Raw genomic sequence first — 25,607 nt, forward strand, 5'->3', positions numbered from 1 at the left:
CCAACACAGCGGAACACCAGTTACTCCAAATTGAGTGGAGAGGCGATTCAAGAGGATCTCGTGATCAATGAGGTCGAAGGCGGCACTTTGGTCGAGAAGCGCCAAGATGACGGAATCGCCATGATCAATAGATGAAAGAATGTCGTTGAGAACCTTGAGAAGGGCAGTCTCGGTCGAGTGAAAGGAGCGATAGGCAGACTGCACTGGCACATAGAGAGACTGAGTCTCCAGGTGTTCAATGAGCTGCTTGGCCACCACACGCTCGAGAAGCTTCGAAATAAACGAAAGGGCAGAAACTGGGCGATAATTGCCCAGAACATTTGGATCAAGCCCAAGTTTCTTCAGCAGAGGAGAGATGAAAGCCAGTTTCATCTCAGCAGGGAAGATGCCCAGCTCAAGGGAACGATTGATTAGGGCAGCAATTGGAGGAGCAAGCAAATCAGCCGCGGCCTTGACGAGAAATGACGGCATGGGGTCACGCAATGAAGATTTACATGGGCACAACTTGATGAGAACCAGGATCTCACTGACACTCACAGGCTTAAACACCGAGAAAGAGTTGCCCCGATAAGGTGCAAAGTCACGTACCACATTGCAGGCCAAAACTTCCAGCGCGACGCGAATGTTGTTAACCTTTTCGGTGAAGAACGCGCTGAAACGTTCCGCCAGTTCTGGAAGTGAGTCATGGTTGGGCAGGGCCAACTGGGGCTTCTTGATCAGAAAAGAATCAACGACTTTGAAGAGGGACTTCTTCTCTAGATTTTCATTGATTCTAGAGACCAAAAAGGTAGATTTAGCCTCATGAATCAACTTGTTTCGCGACAGACAGGCATCGTTGAACATTTCATAATGCACGTGGAGACCTGTCCTACGCCATAGTCTCTCCAAGCGCCTCAGTCTCCTCCGAGCAGCCAAAATCTCCTCCGAGCACCAAGGATTATCAGGACGAACGGCGAAAGATCTGTAGACCATCGGGGCGTGTGCATCAAGGACAGTAGCAAGACCAGTATTATACTGCAGAAGTAAGCCTTCAAGATCGTCAGATGGTGCTTGAAACAGTGGAAGATCGAGAATGTCAGCGGTGAAGCTATCCATGTCAATCGACTTCAGCTTCCTGAATGACACAGGTTTAAACGGGCGACATGGTCGGTGGGCTCTCACCACCCAATGGACCACAGAGTGGTCACTCAGCGGGTCAGACGTGTAGCAGTCTGCAACAGAATCATCTGACGAAAGAGAGAGCACCAGGTCAAGAGTGTGGCCGCTGGCGTGAGTAGAGCCGGAAACGTGCTGAAGCAGGTCGAACGACTCGATGAGGCACAAGAATTTAGCAGCCGCAGGATTTAATGGATCATCAACGTGAATATTGAAGTCACCCACGATCAGGATACGCCCTGGGTAGGTGGACAGGATTTCAAGAAGGGTAGAGAATTCTTCAATAAATAATCCAAAGTTGGAGGCAGGAGGGCGGTATACAACCACAAGCGTAATAAGAGACGAGTTAACAGTAAGAGCTAATGCCAGGTACTCGAAGGATACAGGAACATGGACGAGCGTGATCTTCTTTAGCACAATAGAGCTGCAGTAGATGAGCGTGACTCCACCACCTCTCCTTCCAATCCTGGGGATGTGAAGAGCAGAATAGCCAGCTGGACAGGCAGCACGAAGGATATCATCGCCGTCCACACTAGTCAACCAGGTTTCAGTTATGGCAAATACGTCAAGATTGTTGTAAACAATGTGATCCTCGACGAGAGCACAGCTGTTGCCTAGTGAACGAGTATTGGCTAGACCACAATGTAAATAACACTTAGCAGCCCGGGAACGCATGGCGGCCCTACCACCTCTATAGCTGCGTCTTGATCTAGGAGAAGAAGCAATCCCAAGCATTCGTAGACGATGGAAGTATATCGGTGGAAGTCTGGCAGGGATGTGGGAACAGACCGAGATGATGGCATGGCGTAATAATGCCTGAGGCAGTGTGAATAGCTCCATGTGAAATGTAAACAAAACACAGGTAGAGGCCAAAAACATAGACACAAGCACAGAATGTGGCCAAAACTAGATGAACTGCACAGATTCGTGATCACGAATAACTCACGGACACAATGGTGGTAAAGATGTTGGTCATAGATTCAGAAAACACAACAAAAATTGAACAAAATCAAGAGCCGATAATCGGTGCTGCCGTGAAGGTGCGACTCGAGCAGACGACGAGACAGAAGATAATAAATCTCCACTTGAAATAACTTGTATATTGCAGGAAATAAATTTTATAACCACAAACCACCAAGAGCATGGTTGAACAGACGTACACGAGTTAACTCAGCTCGACTCAGCTTTATTCATAACCACAACGCTTTGTGCAACTCCATTGGACAATATCTGCCCAAACCAAACAAAACCCTTTCATCAGTAATTTTTTTATCCAACATAAATTTATCACCATATTGGAATCTTACATGTTTCGGTCACATACTTTTAGACAAAGTAGTACTAGGGTTAATCTCATCCATCTGAAACTGAAATTAAGAAATGCCTGTTAAATGATGTAGAAATGTAAACACATTAAGAAGATATTACGTCTCAGTAGCTATGGTAGAACACCAGACGTTAGAAAGCACAATACTAAAACATAACCAGGTCATCTCACCTACTGGATTCGAACTAACATAAAACAACATGGGCTAATCGGAAGTAAAGCGCAATTCGTTATAGCTACCTTTATTAAATTTGAAGACATCTGTAAAGATTCTGCTAGGCGACATTGTACGTTTTAGGGAAACTTGTTGATGAAACAAGCCCTCCCCTCCTCCCCATGTTAACTTTAACTTCCTCCTTTTTTTTAAACTCATAAAAGTAGAGTTAGAAAGTCACTGCCTAGAGTGACCTAGAAAAACAAGTGCGCGCACTGACCCCTAGTTTCCCACGTAGACGCGCATAAAAATAGATGCCAACCCCCCACCATCCGACTAGTTAATAAATAGGCTGACAAAATAGAAAACGGGCAGTCTTTTTTTCAGTTTCTGTGCCAAGTTGTTGCTGCTGCTCTTCCAGCCGTGGCGTCCCTTCTTCATAGCGTCCTTCTAGTATAGATCGCCATTTTTACCCTTCTTCGCCTTCCAGTTTCCATCTGCTGTCTCCCGATCAATTGGCAAAATGCGGTAATACAATTCTTTCTCATTCATCATTAGTTCTTCTTTTTATACGCAGAGTTTTCCTCTTATGGGAGAACTCTGACACATCTGACAAGAAACGCACCTTACGAACACCAACTGAAATCCAAAGAATAGAATTGGTTATCGTTCTTTTGACCAATTACCAAACCAATTTAAAAACAAAATCAGCAAATTACAAAATGTCTCTTCCATCAAGAAATCAGATGACACGCACGAATAAACATCATTTTAACACGGAATCCCACCGGAAACAGGAGTGAGCGACTTACTTGCTGTTTAGCGACTTACAACTTATTGCAATAATGGCCAGCAACGTGATTACAGCTCGCTATCTGCTGGAAAATGGAGCCGATCCCACCGTCCGCGACATTGAGGGCAACACTCCATTTCATATGGCGGCAGGAAAACTTACAGATAATTCACACGTCCTCGGTCTCATGCTGGAAAACGACAAAAAAATTGAGATTGACGAAAGAAACAAAATAGGACGGACTGCCCTCCATCTGGCAATGACAACATCCAACGTGACTTCCGCTCGCTTCCTCTTATCTAAAGGAGCCAACCCCAACGTCGCTGATGAAAATGGAGCCACTTCACTTCACCTGGCGGCCGATTTTGCAGGAGACATAGACATTGTCGAGTTATTCCTCAATCATCAAGACGTGGATGTCAACTGCTTGGACAACAAAGGAAACAATGCGCTGGATTACACAATGAACACAACAAGCACAGTCTCAGCGAAGCAATTGCCAAATAATCTGTTGATGGGAAAACGGGCCGCGAAGGCAGAAGGAAGTAGCCACCAACCGAAGAACAATGCGACATTGGTACCAACAGGTGGCATCGAAGAAGATTCGGACATGTCGTCTCTTTCTCTTGATAGAAAACGGACAAGATATTAGCGCGTTATTGATATGGGGAGAAAACGGGACAAACGCACTTCACCTGGCGGCAGCTAACGAAGAGACGACCGATCTCATCGACATAATACTGGAAACTAGAAAATTCGACATCATAGCAACAAGAGAGTTGGCGAATGGCGAATGGACACCTCTCCATCACGCAATAAAGAGACCTGACCCCCGGAGAGACCCAAGCTAATGATAATCTCATATTTTGGTTTTATTCCGCATATAGACACCTCCTTTCGCCTCTTGTTGGCACCTCGTCCGACAGCAGAAGCGCTGGGCATAATCTGGAAGTGAGAGGGAAGGTGGCAGAACAGTTCTTGGATACAATTTTCTTCGTTAGTTTAGTAGTGAAATGGGCAGTTCTAGATCTAGTATAAAAACCTAGTGTACTCGTTTTATTTTTATTTTCTTAATTTGAACAGTGTTGTATGTACTTGTATGTGGACCGCTAGAGGGACACCTCCGGTGGTGAGACATACGAACACGGAGACAATACAAGCTCAGTTCAGATCTCACACTTGAGACTACAAAATGGTGTCAGAAGTGCTCTACACCACGCTGAGCTGACTTTCCACGTGGTGTTAGTACTGAATCCGAGTTTATCGTAGCCATCCGTGGGCTAATAACTCACTGTGATACTAATAACTAATAACTAATAGTTACACAGTGTTACAGTAGACGATTCACCATGGCGTCCGCATTGAAATTTCCCGACCCGTTCAATTTTACGGCATCGAACATGTCGCTGAAGTGGTCACAGTGGAGGCGACAGTTCGAGTGGTTTATCATGGCCACGCGCAAAACCGAGAAAGACGAAGAAGTTATTGTGGGTGTGTTGTTGTCGCTACTCGGTCGGGAAGGATTGAAAATATACGAAGCTGTTACGTTCACGGATCCTCTGGACGCCAAGAAGATTGCTGAGGTACTAGACACGTTCACTGACTATTTCGACCCTCTGAAGAGTGAAGTGTTCGACCGTTTCTGCTTCCACAAGCACGTACAAAAACCAGGCGAATCGTTTGACGCATGGCTCGTGGATTTGTGGAGTATGGTAAAAACGTGCAACTATGGAACTGAGGCTGTTGTAAAATCGGTGATACGTGATCAAATTGTGTTGGGAGTCGCGAACGATAATGTTCGTGAAAAACTGCTGTTCGAGAGTGGTCTATCGTTAGAAAGTGCGTGTGCTATAGTTCGGGCATGTGAAGCGTCGTCCATGCAACTCGGACAAATCTCGACACGTACTGAGGCCCAGGTTCATGGTCTGAGGGACAAAGCTGCGAAGGAACACGTGCCGACACAGTCAAGCAAATCACGAGGTGAGGACGTGAACAATTGCGTCAATTGTGGCAGACGACACAGAAGAAATCAATGCCCCGCAGCCGGTGTCACGTGTTTTGCATGCGGAAAGCCGGGTCATTACTCCAGGCGGTGCCCAGCGTCCAACGGACAACAACGACGAGGTTGGGCAAACGACCGTCAGATGGCGCCACCAACAGGACAACAGCCGACACAGCCACAACACCGACCAGCACAGCGCGGCATGTTTATGCAACATCAGCTACACTCCCTTGAGGGCGCAGGGGCGGTCGGCCAAGAGGAAGCGCGATTCATGGACGAAGAATATGTTCTGCATGAGCTCAAGTGCTCCAGCGGTGGAGAAGAGTGGCACGTGGAGTTATCGGTAGTTGGCAGCGTTACCATTCGCTTTAAGTTGGACTCCGGTGCCACCTGCAACGTCCTTCCATTGGAATCATACAAGCGCATCCACAAGTCTAATACAGTGCTGACCCCTGGACCACGTATACGTAATTATGGCGCGAAAGGAGGTTATCTTAACGTTCTCGGTGTACTGACGAGTGCAGTCGTCCGTCGTGGAGTGGCGTACACCGTAAACTTCGTGATCGTCGATGAGCCCGGCCAACCGCCGATCTTGGGTCTACCGACGTGCCAGCGCATGCAGCTCATCCAGAGAGTTCCATAACGCAAGACCCACTCAAAGACGTCCCGCCGATTGTGTCAGAGTTCAGAGACATCTTCACTGGGATCGGCAAACTCCCCGTGGAACACGACATTCGCTTGGCGACTGGTGCGAATTACGTCGACCCGGTAGTATGTGCCGCCAGTCAATTGCCATTCCGGTTGGAGGAGAAAGTGTTTAAAAAAACTAGATCAAATGGTGAAAGACGAAATAATCGTTCCGGTAGTAGAGCCAACGGAGTGGGTGAGCAGGATGCTGGTAGTTGGCAAGCCGGATGGAGACGTTAGAATCTGCCTAGATCCGTCGGAGCTCAACAAAGCAATTCTACGTCAACATTTCGCCGTCCCGACAATCGAACAGCTGTTCGGAAAAATCGGGAAGGCAAAATACTTTTGCAGCCTGGATGCCGCCTCTGGTTTTTATCAGATTCCGCTCTCCGATCGTGCGTCGTATTTGTGCACCATGGCCACTCCCAGAGGGCGCTACAGATATCTTCGTCTATCCTTTGGCATTAAGTCCGCCCTGGAAGTATACCTACAAGTGATGTCCGACCTGTTTGGCGACCTTGCGGGAGTGATCGTGTATTTCGACGACTTCCTGGTGACTGGAGGGACGATTGAAAAATTGGAGGCCAACTTACGGTAGGTATTTGTGAGGTGCCGCGAAAACAATCTCAAATTACAGCTTAAGAAGTGTCGTTTCTTAGTAAACCAGTTGCCGTGGTTGGGACACATAATCGGACGATTGGCGGTGATTTAGGACTAAACCAAATAGGACTGGTAGAAATAGGACTACGATTTAGGACTAAGTAGAAATTGGACTGGTCGAAATAGGACTACATTTTGCAACTCATTATTGCCAGTCCTATTTCTCCTTACGAACAGTCCTATTTCTACCATCCACTAGTCTTATTTCTACCTGTCCTATTTCAACAGATAAAAGATCTGGCATCCTTGTCGGATTTGCTATAAGACGATTGAACCGTAGATCCGGCACCGTTCATATACTATTCAGCCAATTAAACTATGTTAGTAATAGTCCAGTTCGTTTTTCATTTGTAACTTGTATATTTCAAAACTTTTTTAACTTTTTTTTTAATAAAAAGGTTGAATACAATCATGTTAATAAAGCCCATTTGTTAGAAATATCAATTTGATATGCAATCTAAGGTTTATTCGGAAATAAGATATTGTGTTAAAAGTTTCGATTTTTACGGGACTGACGCGCAGCCCAAGCCGGCCAGAAGGGGGGTCGGACGGGGGGGGGATTGCACGTACCCATGGGAGAGGGGTAAGAGAAGGGGGGTTTACCTGGGCCATACCATACGGCACCATCTTTTCCCTATTGCTAAAACGTCAACGGTGATATAATGGTTAGCAATCCGTTCTATCATGCCAATGGACTGAGGATCGAGGTTTGATTCTCAGTCAAGGCGAGATAAATAAAAATTTAATTTTGAAAATTTTAAATTACAACAGCCTCAGGTACTGTAATATCAATCGATCACATATTGCATTATATAAATAAAGGCACTCTTAGCCCGGACCCGGAAAAAGTGGAGGCTATTGTCAATATGCACGATCCTACCGACAAGACTGGTCTAACTCGCCTATTGGGAATGATAACTTACCTTGACAAATTCTGTAAAAATCTTGCAGCGCTAACGCGGCCTCTTCGCGACATGTTAAAGAAGGATGATGCCTGGTTCTGGGACAGTCAACAACGGAAAGCCCTGTCGGAGCTCAAAAATGCTATGTCGTCCCTGCCGATTCTCCGCCTGTTCGACGTCAACCGCCCCGTCGGTGTCTCCGTCGACGCTTCGCCAATCAGGATAGGTGCAGTGTTAATGCAAGAAGGACAGCCGGTGGCGTTTTCATCCACGACGCTCACGGCCACCCAAAAGAGATATTGCCAAATCGAAAAGGAATTGTTGGCCGTCCAGTTCGGCCTCACCCGTTTTCGACAGTACGTGTATGGTCAGCGCGTGACTGTAGAGTCCGATCACAAGCCACTAGTCGGCTTGTTAGACAAGCCCATAGCGTCGTGTTCTCCCAGAATTCAACGAATGAGGTTGCAGCTGCAACGATTCGATTTTCAGTTGTTGTACAAGCCGGGCAAAGAATTTTTTATTGCCGACACCCTCAGTCGAGCGCCATCCCCCCGCGTGTATAGTGACGACATCACCACCGAGTGCGAGGAACAAGTACACCATGTCATCAACAGTGTGGCACCAATGGAATCGACCCGTCAGCGGTACGCGAGAGCTACTGCCGAAGACCCTACGCTCCAACTATTGCAGTAAGTCATGCTGGCGGGTTGGCCGGAACATAGAAGCCAGTGTCCTGCAGCAATCAAACCGTTTTGGCCGGTTCGACACGACTTGGCAGTAGTCGGCGGCGTGGTTCTGTTAGGATCCCGGCTAGTGGTACCAGTGGCGCTGCGCCGCGAAGCGATGGACCCTACTAAGACGCGCTATCCAAGCGATATCCCAGGTATGTACTACGGGATGGTGGCGTCCCTCATCCCATGTGGATGTTCAGGGTACGCTACCAGTATGTACATAAATGGATAAAAAATAAAGAAATTCTTTGATCCCAACAGTATATGAAAAACATATACAATGGACATACATCAAGTACATTCACTGAATGTACCGGAAGTATGTTTGGTGTACGTACAGTTCTCATCCAAAAAAGATGAAAGCTTGTGTATTAATATCTATCTAATGCTGCGTCTACACTAGCCGTTTTACAGACAATTTACGGTCGTAATTCGGTGTCTGTATGTCTGTAAAAACTGCTAGTGTAGACGCACCTTAACGTATCTTCGATTAAATATACATCTTTTTACTTTTCTTCTTTTACCAGCAGCATTATTTATCCGTTAAGAACTTAACTTTCTAAATAAACATGATAAATGAAAAAATAAACTTTTTTTTATTATTATAATTTACTTATTCCTAAGTTTATTTATTAGTAAACACGCTACGCACTTATGTACGTAAATAAAAAAAAATGTGCTACAATTGTTAATGTGTATGACAGTTATTAGTTTAAATAAATATATATTTTAAAATGGTCCCCTAATATCTTATATAAAAATCCAACTGTAAAGGCGTAAATCACTCCATAAAAGTAGAAGAAGAACTTTTATATGTACATTAAGATAAAACCTTACTAATGTGTTTTATGTTATGCCCTTTCTAAACAGTCGATTAAGTAACAAACTATCTTAATAAAACTATATTGAAATGTATATAACTATTGTGGCGTAGCTGTATAGCACTGGCCTTCCATTCACACGGTCCGGGTTTGATTCCCGAAGTAGTTACAGATTCTTTCAAAGTATAATAAATACTTATCGTCTAAAAGGAGAGAAAAATATAGAAAGAACAATATTTGGAGTAACCCTAAATTATTTATGTCAATTGGAATGATCAGCCTAACTACAGACAATTTTGGACGTACTTTGGATACACCCCACAGTACGTCGAGGGAAAGGTAATTAGGATATTCCCCGTAAATCCATTGTATGTAAAATGGGATGTACCAGATCCCAAAATTTACATCCCATGGATATACCATGGACGTCCATGTCTTAGTAGGGGATGGCGTCCATGATGGCCACTTCGGAGAGACCAAAAGTGTACTGCGGGCCAAGTCTTCTGTCTATTGGCCGGGTTGGGAGGACCACGTCAGAAATGTGGTAGCAAGTTGTCCCGTGTGCCAAGAAAACAGACCGAAAAATCCCAAGCTGCCCCTGTTTCCGGTCCGGATTCCGGAATACGCGTTTCAGTTGGTTTCGGCGGACCTCTTTGAGTTCAATAACGTGAACTACATCTTAACCGTCGATTCCTACAGCAAGTGGCCGTGTGTGGTGCCGTTGCGGTCCGTTACGTCGTCAGCCGTCATCAACGAAATAAAACGTTTCTTCTGTGATTTTGGCCGTCCAGAAACACTAGAGTCCGACAACGGAACACAGTTTGCATCCGCCGAGTTTCGTGAGTTCTGTCGCACTTTGGGCATCGCGCAAGTGACGTCGAGTCCTGAGTTTGCTCAATCGAACGGGCTGGTGGAACGGCACATCTGGACCGTGAAGAAAACAATCTTGAAGATGTTCGCGGATGGCAAATCTTTGTGGGAGGCGCTGTCGGCAATCCGCTCGACACCAATCTCTGGTGTTCTTTCATCACCGTCGGTGCTTCTACAAGGAAGGAACTTTCGAGGAAATCTCCCTTTTCTGCCGTCTGAGTTGACACCTCGGCTTGTGCCTGCATCGGCAGTGACGTCCGAACTAGTCGCAGGCAAGCTAAAGCTGTATTCGACACGCCCCGGCGGACAGACGCGCGGTCGTCCGTCCTTCATGTGGGACAGCGAGTGAGAACCCTGGTCGGCAAGAAGTGGCGTCCCGGTGCGGTCCAATCCGTCTGCAAGGAGCCTCATTCGTATTTCATCCGTCTGTCAGACGGCCGCTTATTTCGTCGGACAAGATGGGCCGTCAACGTCGACAAGGGTGTCGCCAACGCCGTGGATAGGGGCCTTTGGGCTTCGGTTGGAACAAACGACACTATCCCGGTTCCATCGTCAGGCCAGCAGCCAATAGCCCCCTCGTCAGTCACTATGCGTCGCCCGTTTCAGCCACGACATTCGAGAGCGGCGGAGATACCACCCGCCTGTCCGTCTCCAGCCCGCGCGGCCGTCCCGAGAGTCGATACCCCGGCTCCGCCAACGCCGGTCTCGAGCCACGTCAGCCAACAGGGGGCGCAACAGTACAGTGGCGGTCGTCGAAGTTCGAGTTGGCAGGACGAAGGCCCTTCGCGAGCAGTCCCGGTCCGCCTCTTTCCGTCCGGGCGGCCGGCCACAACAGAGGAGCAGCCCGGCAGTTCGGATCCCGTCCCAACGTCGTCGAGTTCGTCCGAACCGTTTGGCACAACACGATCGGGTGTTAAATTTGGTATTGGTCACGCTTAGTTCATCCCAGAGCGTCAGTGGGACTGATCGCGTCTACAGCGGTTGTTTATCCCGATTGTCTGTTTGTCTGTCTTTTTCCCCCCTTGTGCCCGTTATTCCTGTCTCAATATTGTCCTCGTCTGTGCCGTTTGTTGATGTGTGTTGGTTAATGGCACATTGTTGGAGGGGGGGGGGCAAAAGTGTTAATTCAGAAGTGTGTTGTTTTTCAATTGGTATAAACGTAATCATCGTCTTGTGTTTGCTATGTTGTGTATAGAGAGGGGAAGATGTTGTATGTACTTGTATGTCGACCGCTAGAGGGACACCTCCGGTGGTGAGACATACGAACACGGAGACAATACAAGCTCAGTTCAGATCTCACACTTGAGACTACAACAAACAGCTTTAAATGAAATATCCCATCAAGAATCAACCGCGTTCGCGTACAATAAAGAATACAACATGTCCTCTCCGACTTAAGACAAGCCTTTGTCTGAAACTTTTTCATGTAACAGACAAAGACATGTCTTAAGTTTTCCTTATTTTTATTACATTGCCTCCTTATATTTGTTATACATTTATTTTATCCCTTTTCAATTCACAGCATAAACGTCCAAACGTTTATATTCCCTTTCATAATTTTCTTAAAAAAATTTCTGTTTTAATGGTATGGGTGACATAAAAAATTTCAGACAAAGACATGTCTGAAGTTTTCCTTATTTTTATTACATTGCCTCCTTATATTTGTTATACATTTATTTTATCCCTTTTCAATTCACAGCATAAACGTCCAAACGTTTATATTCCCTTTCATTATTTTCTAAAAAAATTTCTGTTTTAATGGTATGGGTGACATTAAAAAATTTCAGACAAAGACATTTCTTAAGTTTTCCTTATTTTTATTACATTGCCTCCTTATATTTGTTATACATTTATTTTATCCCTTTTCAATTCACAGCATAAACGTCCAAACGTTTATATTCCCTTTCATAATTTTCTAAAAAAATTTCTGTTTTAATGGTATGGGTGACATAAAAAATTTCAGACACAGCCTTATCTTAAGTCGCAGAGCATATGTTGAGGGTTGCACATTTTGAGAATTTTTTTTCTTTTTAACTTAGCATTTCTTTAAAAAACTTAAACCTTAGCGTAAAGCAATTATCAAGTTTACTTCAAATCCAAGAATCTTTCATTTAAAAAATACTTCAGACAAAGCAACGTCTTAAGATTTTATCTATTTTTACGAAAGCGCTATTACCATGTAATTTTGGGGATTATGCAAATTTTTACTAACTAAGAATTTTTTTAATTAACTAAGCCAATCTTCATAAGGAATCACAATCGGAAGCATCTAAATTAACTCTAAATACTACCGAAGTAGAAAAAATTATGTAACTAAACAAGGAAAATCTTATTTTTTTTTGTAATTTAAGTTTTATTTTATCAAGAAAAACACAAATTATTTCTTTTTTAGTCAAAAGATCTTTATAGTTTAATATGAAAAGCCAAAAAAGAAATTTAAAAATTTCAGACAAAGCCTATACAGAAGAATTACCTTGTTGTTTCGATTCGTTTGTTCGGTTTACGGTTCTAAAGCACCACAATTAGTTATAATTTTGCAACGGGACGGATCAGAGAAAAGGTTCTCTTACTTTTATTTAATACAATATTGCTTTAAAAGAGTCATACATTTATTTTTCATAACTTTTAGTAAGAATTATGCAATTTGTATTCTAAATTATATTGCAGATTCATCATCTTCCGAATAGCTAGATGAGCTTTCTGTTTCTTCATCAGAATATTCGGATTCTGAGAGAGAATCGTAATTGTCTTCATCAGATGTGTCAAACTCAAATTCTGGTTCAGAATAATTTGTTTGTGTTTCACATACGAAATCTGAAAAATCCTGGTTGCACTTTAAATTAAATGTTGTTAGAGCCATTTGAATTTTTAAATTAAGATGATGAACTTCAGAAACTTTCATGACGGATTTCCCTTTCGCAAATTTCTCCTCGTCTTCTCCGGTATGTTTTTGACTTGGTTGTTGTAGTGATGACCGTTTATCAATGAGGAATCGCATGTAGTTTATCATTTCATTCTTACTCAATGTAATTTCCTCCCTTGCTCTTTTCAATAGCATCCAACAATCAACAATATTATATTTGTCGGCAAGGGAAACTGCAAAAACGACGAAATGAAGTTGTTACTTAAAAAAGTACAATTTTGTTTTATTTTTACGTGTGGGAAAGTGCGTGTCATCCCGATCCAGAACTGTTTCCCAAGGAAAGACACCTTCATTGAAATCCTCGTAAGAAATTGGAAGCGTTGTATCCTTAGAATTAATTAATTCAATCGTTTCCAAAGCCTTTCGTTTAGTTTCAGTCAAAACCCGCCTTAATTTTGTCCGAGTCTTCGAATTTTCTGTTTAAGTACAAGTTCGATACTCTGAGTAAGTAATGCGGTCTCAATTTAGTTTTTGTAATATACCTGCTTCTTTAGAGATAGAAATGGAAGTAGTCTTTAAATGAGCATGTAAGCCCTCCAGCATTCTTCTCAGTGTATCAACTGTAGTCTTTTTGGTTTTTCTTTGGTCAAGAATTGCCTTAGCTTTTGTCTCCAGCTCCTTGTGAATCAGTGGAAGATCATTATTTACGAGGTTATTGGTTTCCAACAATTTCTCGAGTTTTGGAGTGCCTTGTTTGATTTCCTTTCTTGCCTAAGAAAATTTTTGTTATTTTCAAATAATTATTCAACCTGTATTGGAAAGTTGTTTACTTTTTAAAGCTTTTTGCGTAGAAGGAAATGCATATTTTGAATTTTACCCCAGTTCCAATAAAGAATAGCTAATGTTAAAAAATCGTTTCTGTCTAAATGAAGTAAGAGTAAAATCGTTGAATTAATAGTTAACAATGCAACAATGTTTGCTAATAAATACAGTAAGAAGCTCTATTACTATGTTTGGCCATATGCTTTAGCACATAAGCATATAGATACAATTTGGAGAAAACTTGCTCGTGCTATTCTCCTCCAGTTAAGCCTATTCCAGTTGTCCAGCGGGGATTCCATAAAATCTGTTTTGTCCATATATATTTAAGCTTGAGAGAAGACTTTGCTTCATAATTTATTGATATAACACCTTGCATGGCAATTGATGTGCATTCTTATGCATGATAGGCAAGATTCCTGTCATTTCACTTGTTAGATTACGGTATTCAGGAAAATGACGAGCCACTTTTGTTTTCATCCATTTCCAGTATTGGCATACCACGTCGTAGCAGAAGAATTTGGCGTTACTTTTCATGGCTTCGTTGTGCATAAATGCAGTATGGGTCCACGATTCACCTTTAAACATGTTGATTGCGTATGGTACAACGCAGTGCTTGCAAGAGCTAACGACGAGCCCAGTCTCGTCATACTTCTTTTTTTCATTGGAGTCTTCTCTTGCGGTCTTAAAAGCCGATCCCCCACACATCTGTTTCTTTTTTGTCTACAAAATAAGATAAGGGAATTAAAAATACTATAAAATCATGATTAATCATATCGCAGTCCAGCATGTCAAATCTAGTAGTTTCAAATGAAATGTAATTGCGTGCAGTAGAAACTTTGTTGTAAATCCTTTGACGGAAATTTTCAACTTCTGTATCGGATTTGATAACTAAGTTTCCAAACCTCGCCTGTGGCTGTTCCATTCTATTGAAATAATAAAACTTAAGACCAGTCTTTGTCGTGTTTTCTTGTACACGCATCTTACGTTCTTTCGTTTTCTGGATTGTGCACTTTTCCAGCCGAGCTTAAGCGCCTCAATTTTACGATAGCGTCAGAAGATTTGACTAAAGGTTCTTTCCCACAACTGGGGCAATCAATTTTGTTCCTTTGAAGCACTTGGTCGTCAATATTATGTCGACAGGTTTCCCATTCTCTTTCAGCAGTAGTAAATAATGTTACATTTATTGGTCCATTCTGTAAGAACCAAATTTTTAGAATCACGTGCATACAAAACAGGACCTTTTATGTCACATACCCGGCCATATTCTGTTGATACTTCTTCAAGAGAATGTGCATAAATTTTTTTGAAGACCCAGGAGACTTATGAGTAATGTGGTGTCCTAGAAGAAGTGCCTCTTCTGCAAAAAGATAGGTGACATTTGGCGATAAACTTCCAGGGAAAAATCCAGAAAATACATAGTCATCGATTGTGGCTCTTGAACGAGAGTTGCAACTATCACAAACGAAAGCTGCAGCTTTAACGAGAAATCGACCTTTGAAGTGTTTTAGAGGATTCAAATATTTTATCCCTGAGAGATTTTTAAAATTCTTATTTTAAAAAGCCGAAGGCTTACCGCCTTTTAAGAGTGAGAGATTTGAAGAAACAAAAGTTCAGACAACACTCCAAATACCATTAACCCTGAGAGGTCCCTGGGGAATTGGGCGGGGGGCGACGAAAACGGTTTTCGGGACTTTGACGCTCTCGTGATGCTCCGATCACGACGCGACTTACCTCATTCGACGTAGAATGACTTTTTACATATATTATGAATAAATTTTACAACAATTAACACAATGAACGGGAGATTGGAAGCAAAAAAGGAGAAAAAAAGGGGAAACTTCTAAAATATAGGAAAAAAATGTCTTCTAAAATTAGACGATCAAACCACCTCTAATTGAAAGATGAGCTTTTCATCTAACGGAAAAGACTAAATTTGCATTATTATTTTTCTTGTTCGCGAGATATCTGCAAAAGAAAAAGACACCCAGATTGACTTTTAACTCGATCCACTAGCAGACGACAGTATTCTTTATTTATAGCCCGTCTGCTTGTGGAACGTCAAGTTGTGAATCAGTTAATTGACGACGAGGCTATTTCATTTCACATAAATTGACGCTGTGTCTGATTTAAATTTAACGTCAGGCTCAATTGACGATTATATCTGAAGCTATATTTGATTTCCCCTCCCAATTTTAATTAGTTTTGGTCGTTTTTTAACGACTAACTGCATAGTATGGAAAGTAATGAATGAGTTCAAACAATATTGACAAGCTTTTTACTGTCTTTTCTCCGATTCGTAAGGTAATTAAACTTATCAACTTGAAAACCGTAATTTTTATATTGTTTCTTATTTCCACTATTCTTTAATGTAGATCTTCCAATTTTTCCATTCCATACGTATCTCAAGCAACTTCAAAGTCAACTATAGGTAGGCCCTAGAACTAATAGCTACAGCTATACATTTTTTGGTGCATATTTTAATGATTCGTTTTCTTTTAGTTTTTAAGCAATACAACAAACTTGCAATACCACAAGTTGTTACTGAAGCGCCAAAGAAGTCGGTATGGAAAGCTGATTGCATCAGGTTAATGGATATATTTCAATTATGAAATAGCGTTGAGACAATTGAATGGAAACAAACAATCATGCAATCTTTTCTAACTTCTTGTATTTTTTAGGTCATACTAAAACAAACCAGAATCTTGAAGCATGAGGGTGAGAAGGCAGAAATTGCTCGCTTGTCCTCTTTTGTTGGCGAGCTGGTGAAAAGCACACTTGGTTCCAAGAGCATGAACAAAATTCTAGTTAGTGTTGGCTGCAGTGAAAGACAAGTAGGTTTAATATTTGCCTTGTGCTTGATTTTACTTACAATTAAAACCTTCAAGAATGTTAACAACTTTTACATTCATTTTCTATGGGAAAAAAACAACTCACACAATATTTATTCAACAGGAAAAGAGACTTTTAAAATCTCGAAGGTGCCACAAAGGGGCTTGATTGTACAAGATGTATAAGTATAATATGTATAAGTATTACCACTCTCATTGACCACCACGATTGATTCTTGAAGATTTGGAATGAGTAACATGGATCCTTCGCATTCGACATTGTAACAAATATGCGGTACGAAGCATGGAACACATACATCTTCAAAATATAAAAAACTTGAAACAAAGCTGTCTGAACAATTCGATTCTTACTTCCATACCTTTTATTATAATGTTGCCCTTGGGATCGATGAAATGTTCTGGTAGCAAAATTTGCAATGTGTCGGAAGAACACAAGAGTCGTCGGTGAAATGGCATAGTTAAATGAGAGCCTGTATCGCACTTGTGACAGAGATGTTTCTTGCAAGTCATGCATCTTACAGCAGCAGCATTCAGGTGAAGATGACACTGATCACATTTGGAATGATAAAGTTGCTGCCTGGAAACTAGTTCCTTGAAAATTCGTGTTCTGTCAGTGGATCCCCATGCTTGAATTGCTTTCCTTTCTTGCCATGTTGGCTGTTGTCTGGTTTGCATGTCAGATAAGTCATTTATAACATCTCTTCTTAGGTTCTCTGGAAGCCACACAGTTTTTATATGATAAATGAATGGTGAAAATAATGTTAAACTTGAGTATTGCAAAATAGTACTCACCAAGAGCTTCAGGGCTCATTAAGTCATACTCAGTCAAGACATTTTCACTCATCGATAAATTGTTTCTTGGACTTGAATTCAAAGATAGTTGCTCACGTGATGAGTTCAAATGTGCACCATCACGACAAAACACTTTTTTATTTGGTTCACGTTTCTTCCCTCTATAAATAAAGGTATTTCCAGCCGTCGACTTTTTTTCTGTTTTCTGTTTATACTTGCTAGACCTAGTATAAAAAAACTTGCGCTTCTTATTCTGAGCAACGTCACACTGTTCTTCCTTTGACGAGCTATCTAAATCACTTGTTGAGCTAACTGAGTCACTTGTTAATCCATATGAATCACTTGACGTTGGACTTTGGTTTCCCATTTTAAATTTAAACCCAAAGTAAATTAAATAAACTCTTTCTGCTTGAAAGAATAGTCGAAGGGATTAATGACACAAACCCAAGAGCAGTAGCCACCGATATTTGACTTTGTCTGCTGTCCTGTTTATTGCTTGGTAGTAATAGAGGTCAGTAAAAGATGGCGTTTCGATCGATACATTTGTTTTACGATACAGGGAGACAAAGGCAAAGACCAAATAAATATGATAGCTCCCCGTTCCGGTGTGCGAGGTTCCCGTAGGAAATATGAAGTAAAATATAAAAAAATATCAAGAAGGAAAAGATTAAATAAAATTAAAATATATGAATCTGATACATGCTGAAATTATTAAGAATAAATAAGTAAAGCATCGTGCTAACGATAGTGCTTATAGCTGGTCCGTCCGCAATTTTAGCGCTAAGCGTCGCCGCGCCTGACCGTCCGTTTCAGGCGGATCAATGCGCGAAAAACAATCACGCCCAACATAGATCTAGCACTATCTATGCGCGCAAGGCGCTAATGATTAATGTTTGATAACATTGCACGCGATGCGCTAAATTTATTAAGTTTATTGTATTATTTACAAAACACGCATAACCCGTTTAGCGCGATAAATAATGAAGTGAAATATTTCGCGCTAGATTTAGCGCTACATAAGCGCGCATGGCGCTGATGATTTACTTATTTTTTACTTGCACGTGATGCGCTAAATTTAGCTCAATTTGTTTCATTTATTATTTACGAAAAGCGTAAGCGGTAAAATAAAAATTTCTACTTAACGCGCACCACATTAAATTAAATGAAATGGGCGAAATTCTCGAAAATATTTTATTTAAAATTATTGGCTAATATTCCGGACTTGCCAGACTGTCCCTTGTCGACGACACCTAGAGTAGACTGAATTTTTCCAGCTGATCAGCGACCATTCGTTGACGGCTTTCCTACCGCGACCATTTTAACGGAACAAGTTAAATAACGATTGTGGCGACTGGTAGAACGAGTTGCGTTTACCCGCTCATAATTTCAGCGCTTATCGCAGGTCCGTCTGCTATTTTTGCGCTGTTTTTGGCAGCTCACTACTTGAAAAAATCCTCGAAAAAATCAATTGAATATTTTGAGCTAGATCTTGCGCGCTTGGCACTAATGATTAACTGTAGCGCGATGCGCTAAATTTTGCGTAATTTAGTTTATTGTACAAAATTTACAAAGTAAGTTTAATCGGCTAAAGTAAATAATTAGTACGAGAAATATTAAGTAAAAAATTTGGTGATAGATCTCAAGGCTAATAGCCAAAAATGAGCATCATAAGCGGGCGCGCTTCTCGCACATTTTTGGCTTAAAATTATTGCGCTCATATTTCTCCGTTTAATTCCGAGCTAGCTGAACTACCCCTGGTCGACGACACCCAGAGTAACCTATAGCTAATCAACGGCCGTCGTTCCTTTTTAGCCGCATTCCCTCGCTGCTCAATATATTTAAGATGCATAACCCACCTTGCGTTCCAAGGCCAAAAGTTTTTTAAATGTTTCACCTCGGCGACGCTGGCCATCAGCGGCTACTCCAGCTCGGACCGCTGCCGGTGTTGAAAGTGGGCCACCTTCAATTTATTTACTGAGCAGCGAAGGCAGCCGCAAATATGAAAAGCCGCCAATGACGGGCCGCTGATCAGACGGGACACGTCTGACCGTCCGACCGTCGACAAATCAGACTACATTCAGGGTGTCGTCGAAAAGGGGCAGTCTGCCCAGTCCGTAACTTAACGGTGAAATATTAGTGATATTTCTTTCAGCCGAAAATTGGCCCTAAATTGCCCTTAATTAGATTTAAGTTTTAAAAAAAATTATAAAATCACCGCTGAGTTGATATAATAAAAAGAAAAGAAATTAGTTTTGTCGAGCATTTTTTAGACACAAAATATGTGAAAATGAAAACAATCCGTTCAAAACCGCATTTGCAAACCCACAAAGATAAATTATTTCTCAATAGTTTTTCCGTCTAGTCCATGTATGATATGAGTCGAGTCTATTCCCGAAAAAGAGTTTTTCATTCCGTTTTTCGAAACGCTAAAATCAATGTATAACTTTAACTTTCACGTATTTTGTGTAGAATTATATTATCTACAAAACTGGCCTCTTTTCTTTTTATTTCAACTCATCATCAGCGATTTTATAAGATTTGTATTAATTTAATTCGTCTTATGTGCTAATATAGTCCCTAGAAGTGGCTCTACATACGGTGGTTTTCCCCAAGTATTCATTTTGTATCTGGATTTTTATTAAATTCATCTTAATTTTAAAACTGTTCTGAAAAGTGAAAAGTTATATCCATTCATATCCATCCATATAACATTCTTTGTAATCTGCGTTTTTGTTTTATTTTCTTCTCATAATAAAGGATGGCACTCGCTCTCCCTGGAGTCGTTAAAAATTCAAACTGCAATTTAAACTTTCGCATCGTAAAGTCACAGCAGCACTAATGCAATTAAAAATACTAGACCCGTTTAACTTACACTTATTTTCAGTACTAATAGAACCGTTTTTGATTCCAATGGAATACCCAAAGTTCTAATATTTGAACCGGTTTTAGTACACCCCAATTTTAGTGACGCTTGACTATTTATTGTAGCCCATCTCCAGCTTCATTCGGCTGCTACCAATGAATTAGAAAAAAATCCAGTATACGAAAAATGTTCCGTGAAATTAATGAGAGTAGTGACCCACACAACATTTATTGAATTTCGGCATTTGTTCACAGCCAGTGGAAACAGACAGACAGGCGGTTAAATGCACATAAGGTACGATATATATGAAATGATGTCGGTTTTCTCGTCCGTCTTGTTAAGTACTCTTTTAAACTGACAATGATCATGACTGCTGCTTCGCAGTCCTATATGCTGCTATCACCAAATACTATAGACTGACTATAAGTAAAACACAAGTTTATGTTAAATGGATTAATTAATTCAATGCTCAAAAATACTTTATTACCATCAAGAGTTTTAGAAAGCTTCTTGCAGATACTGTTAAAAAAGTAAACCTTTAAGTAACAAACATTCACAACCATCTAACAAATTTCGAATGTGCTTACTTATAGTTTTACAAGCTATTAGCCTGTTGTCACATCTTAGAATTACAAAATTCTCACAAGGTTTTTAAGCTTAAGATATTTACCAAAAGTTTGGTGATTCTTTACATCAAAGTACGGGAACTATCAGAGGTGCCCAGATAAAGGTGAGTTTTGCATTTCCTCGCATCAACATTTCACCGCAAGCACCTGATGTTTTTCAGTCAAAACCCTGTATCATAAAATAGGTAAGAGTATTGTAACTTAAAACACATGTCAACGGGACACACAACCTCAAATCGAGATGATCAGAACAATCCTACATCTATCCAGATGCAAGTATTGGCCAGTAAAGTACAACCTAAGAGTGAAATGAAACCATTTTTTGTAATAACTTTAGGTAAATTGAAATATATCTTCTTTTACCTGATTTGTGGGCTGAAAGAGGAAACAGAAAGATTGAGGTGGCTATATCCTGAATCTGTTAACAGAGAAAAGAGAATCTATAAAATCATAACAGTAAAAGGGTGAAATATTTGAAAAGAAGCAGACCAAAACCTCGCCTTTATGATTGTGGCACCAAAATATGGTTCACAATGAAATCTCACTAGCTTTGAAATAGAGTAATAAAGGGAAACACTTCACACTGACAAGGCCAGTCGGCCAATAGGCCATGTAGGGTTATGGGTAGGGAAGGTGTTGCCGTTATTCTTGGCGAATATAAAAAAGAGGGGAAAAACTTTATAAATATTGACTTTAAATTCTAAAAATAACGTAGAATAAGGATAATTATTTTGAAATACTCCAATAAATCAATATTATCCAATTTTTTATTGTGATTTGCAACTGCGTTAAAATGCCACCAGGTGTCAGCTAACTCAGCTGTTTATCATTCGCTGTTCAGTCACATTTTGCTTTTGAACTGATACGATACCAGACATACCAGATACAATATTTCATTTATACGATTTCATTTATACGACCACAAACTGATACTTGGATGAAAATGTCTTCTGAATCTGATTTTAATTCTGATTTCAATGAGAGCGTAGAAAATGACGTTGCAGGCAAAAGATTGAAAAAAGCCAAGGCACAAAGGAAGAAAGAGATTCAGAAACTTAAAAATTTGCAAGGAAGAACAATTAAGAAAAAAAAGGAAGAAACTAAAAAGAGATTAACAGCTTTCAAAGTAAGTCTAAAGTCAATAATATCAGGGTTTTACACAACCTTCTTTACACATTTTTCTGTCGCAGGAAGTTTTCAAAGGTGCCAAGGAGAAGGAAACCAGGAACGAGCCATGGGATGTTCTAGAGTACCAAAACTACTGGAATGGTCTAACGGAGAGGGAACAAAATAACATGGATAGAGCTAAATCCCACTTGATTGAGAACATTAATAGCAAGATAACCGAAGCAGCAACAAAGTATAATGCTTCAATGCTCCTTTTGGCCAGACTTCCTAATGGAACACAGCACACCAAGTTTATTTTGGCAAGCGAAGGTGGTATTGACTACTGCAAAGAGGAAGATGGTACGCTCACTCAACATTTATGGGAACGTCACTGGGACAAGGTTCAAGGAAGATCTATAAAATTAAATGTACTTCATCTATTTGACATTTATTTTTAACAGGAATAAGGATCAAACTTTGTAAAAAAGAGGAAGTGTGGCTCTCAAGAAAAAGTAAAAAGAACAAAATAGGTACATGACAATTATTTATTTCTTTTGATTCTGTCATCGGTTCCAACACTAAATATTTCAACCATTTTGTTTAGGAAATATGAAAAAGGGAAAAACGGACAAAGTTTTGAATAAAAAGAAACCTACAAGTGAAACAGAAGAAGACTGTAATCTAGGAGAGGATGGCGGGCGATCAGACGAAAGCGATGTTGATAAAAGTATTCAAATTTTTTTTCTCTCGCTGAGGTTGATACCGAAACTAATGTTTGGTTTTAATTCAATAGAAAAGAAGAGGAAGAAGGAAAAAAAAGGTTGTCTCGAGAAATAAAAGGAAAAGGAAAGAAAAAAGGTGAAATAAAAGGGACAGGAAATGGAGAGGCAAGAGTGGAAGACTCCTTAGAACAGCATCCAGGATCCCCTCCTGCTCGTTCTCCGTCAATGTCTCCTCCCCCATCCAATCATCCCTTTCCTCTCATGGCCACACCTTCTACTTCATCATCACCTCCTGTGACGACAAATTTTCAGCTTGTCCTTTCAGATGACAACGAATCATCTGGGTATTTTACATTGAAACCTGCATCACCATCCATTGACAAAAAATTGTCAATGGAATGTCAAGTGATTGTTGAAAAATTGCCACCATCATCCAGAGGCAAAGGTAGAAGAACCGGAACAAAAACTGAAAAATTGCCACCATCATCCAGAGGCAAAGGTAGAAGAACCGGAACAAAAACTGAAGACAAAGCTAGTTCTCAAATTTCTCCTATAACAAAAAAGAACAAACTTAAAACTTCTGACGTGTATTCTAGCAGCGATTAAGGAATACAGCTGAACAAATGAAAATGATTCTAGTCGTATTCAATTTTATTTCACATAAAAATAGTACATATTCAATGAAAACAAATCCCAACAGTTTCGTTTCTTTAATATGTTTTATGGAGCTATCCCTTAAAGTTTTTTTTTCAGTTTGTGACTAGCTATGTCTTAAGTACAAATATTTTTAATTTTATCTTTAGATGTGCTTGAGAAGGAGGCAATGTAATAAAAATAAGGAAAACTTAAGACATGTCTTTGTCTGAAATTGTTTATGTCACCCATACCATTAAAACAGAAATTTTTTTAGAAAATTATGAAAGGGAATATAAACGTTTGGACGTTTATGCTGTGAATTGAAAAGGGATAAAATAAATGTATAACAAATATATGGAGGCAATGTAATAAAAATAAGGAAAACTTAAGACATGTCTTTGTCTGTTACATGAAAAAGTTTCAGACAAAGGCTTGTCTTAAGTTGGAGAGGACATGTTGTTCTGTACTTATTCCAAAAATAAGTTGGCTTTCTGTACTTATTCCTGAAATTTAAGTAACGATTCTTTACTTGTCTTTAAGTATATAACATATTTACCTAAGAGTATATATTTTACTTATGCAGTAACTATTATTACTTAGCTAAGTAATTAAAATTCGTTACTTATTGTTTACTTAGTAAACCGTTACTTCCTTAGTTGGCCTAAGTAAATAGGGGAGAGTGGGGCGACTGGCTCACTTTTTTTTCTCTTAGCTCCCATTCCCTTATTTTCCAACGTATCTAGATCCACTAAATCTTAAAAGATAGAAAATTCTTCCTGCTTTAAATGGTGATTTTTTCAATCCGATCTAAATAAATTAAGACTAGGTTATTGCCGATTTAAAAAAAAAAAAAAAGAGCAAACCCGCCCAAAATACGGGGTCACTTGCTCACACCGCCAGGGTGTTTCGGCCCCTGTATTTCTTACGGAAAAACCGTTGACTAACAGTAGAAACTTAAAATTTAAAAAATAAACCAATAATGCAACCCACCAACGGAATATCAATGAAAAAGCTTAAATAAGTATGATAGTTGACTAAAAACACGAAAAAAGTCGAACACAAATAATTTTACTGCTTTCATATGCAATTTTATGTAAGCCAAAAAGCCCCGACGCTCTGTGGCCGATGCGCCCCCAACAAAGGGGTCTTAGTATATTATTGAATATCTCTTATTTAAACTATTGTAAATATAAAACAAACTAAACAGGCTTAAAAAGGAGATAACGTAGAGTATTTTCCATATTTTTTTATAATTTCAAAGTAATCGGGAAAGCCGATACTTGATTCGAAAATCACGACCCAATTTTAAGACGAAAAATTTATTTTACCTTTCATTCCTCAACCGTTCGTCGTACTACCATGAAATTTTGTTTTAAGATGCGCATTAGTAACATCTACATCTCCTGATTTTTTGAATATTTTATTGCAATTCTAACTCATCAAGAAATCAATTGAGCCTACCGACCCGAACGCCAGATCGCCCCACTCTCCCCTACCTCCGGATTTAGAGTGTAGACGCAAAAGTGTGGTGTTTGGTTGAATGAACTCGAATGTTTACGCAACTGAACGGGAATAACGTCATTGGATTCAAAGACCTGGGGTAAAAAAGTTGACAACGAGAAACCTATCCTAAGCCAGTTTTAACTTGGAAGAGATTATTTTTTTCAGGAGAATGTATTCCATCATCTAGTTAGTTTCCCCCTCAACGCTTCTTTTCATTGGAAGATTCTTTTGAATCCAATTTGTTTGTGTTTATCATTTCGCGGGTGAAATGTTGTTTGCCACTTTTTCTATTTTCAATCGACTTGATCTAATCTCATTCAGATCGCATTCAGCTGCTGCGGTGCGGATCATGGTCATGAAAAGTCGGATGGTTTATTATTATCTGAACTTTTTTGGCTTTAGCCCAACGATAGATGACGAATGAATTTTCCGCGGTACAAACAAATAATTAAAAATCCAATATTGCGACACCGCGCCTTGTTGTCTGCACCGCAAACACACACACACACAGCAAATGAGCACGATGAATATTAATGGGCCGCTTTTATTGTATACGAGAGTATACTGTGCCTTCAAATATTGTATGAAATGTAAGGGGGAGAGTGAGGAGGGCTGGTGTTTTTGCAGAATAACGAGATGGAAACGGGGGGGGGATCACTAAGGCCGGCTGGGGGGGGGGGTTCCATTATGTCACGCAAGCCGACGCCAGCGACGCCATCAGG

The 25,607-nt window shown here is 40.5% G+C and overlaps 4 protein-coding genes and 1 long non-coding RNA gene across 5 annotated transcripts; 3 read left to right on the forward strand and 2 right to left on the reverse strand.

The window, feature by feature from the left end:
* Nucleotides 1-3,481: 3,481 nt before the first annotated feature.
* Nucleotides 3,482-4,081, forward strand: LOC124328463 (serine/threonine-protein phosphatase 6 regulatory ankyrin repeat subunit B-like). The gene has a single exon (XM_046787235.1). It carries the CDS (start codon nt 3,482-3,484, stop codon nt 4,079-4,081), a length of 600 nt encoding a protein of 199 aa, XP_046643191.1.
* Nucleotides 4,082-9,653: 5,572 nt separating this feature from the next.
* Nucleotides 9,654-10,451, forward strand: LOC124328464 (uncharacterized protein K02A2.6-like). Its single transcript, XM_046787236.1, has one exon. The coding sequence runs from the start codon at nt 9,654-9,656 to the stop codon at nt 10,449-10,451; it is 798 nt and encodes a 265-aa protein (XP_046643192.1).
* Nucleotides 10,452-12,758: 2,307 nt separating this feature from the next.
* On the reverse strand, nt 12,759-13,655 carry LOC124328465. Its single transcript, XM_046787237.1, has 3 exons — nt 13,508-13,655; nt 13,259-13,441; nt 12,759-13,198 (listed from the first exon to the last, which is right to left on the reverse strand). The coding sequence occupies exons 1-3, from the start codon at nt 13,566-13,568 to the stop codon at nt 12,759-12,761; spliced, it is 684 nt and encodes a 227-aa protein (XP_046643193.1). The 5' UTR covers nt 13,569-13,655.
* Nucleotides 13,656-20,480: 6,825 nt separating this feature from the next.
* LOC124329410 lies at nt 20,481-21,337 on the reverse strand. Its single transcript, XR_006916789.1, has 5 exons — nt 21,281-21,337; nt 21,148-21,215; nt 20,962-21,086; nt 20,779-20,810; nt 20,481-20,711 (listed from the first exon to the last, which is right to left on the reverse strand). It is a non-coding gene; the product is annotated as an uncharacterized LOC124329410 (long non-coding RNA).
* A 439-nt stretch (nt 21,338-21,776) lies between these two features.
* Nucleotides 21,777-22,482, forward strand: LOC124328466. The gene is made up of 2 exons (XM_046787238.1): nt 21,777-22,043; nt 22,108-22,482. The coding sequence occupies exons 1-2, from the start codon at nt 21,855-21,857 to the stop codon at nt 22,480-22,482; spliced, it is 564 nt and encodes a 187-aa protein (XP_046643194.1). The 5' UTR covers nt 21,777-21,854.
* Nucleotides 22,483-25,607: the final 3,125 nt, after the last annotated feature.

This window comes from Daphnia pulicaria, chromosome 3 (genome assembly GCF_021234035.1).
Source record: "Daphnia pulicaria isolate SC F1-1A chromosome 3, SC_F0-13Bv2, whole genome shotgun sequence".
NCBI lineage: Eukaryota > Metazoa > Arthropoda > Branchiopoda > Diplostraca > Daphniidae > Daphnia > Daphnia pulicaria.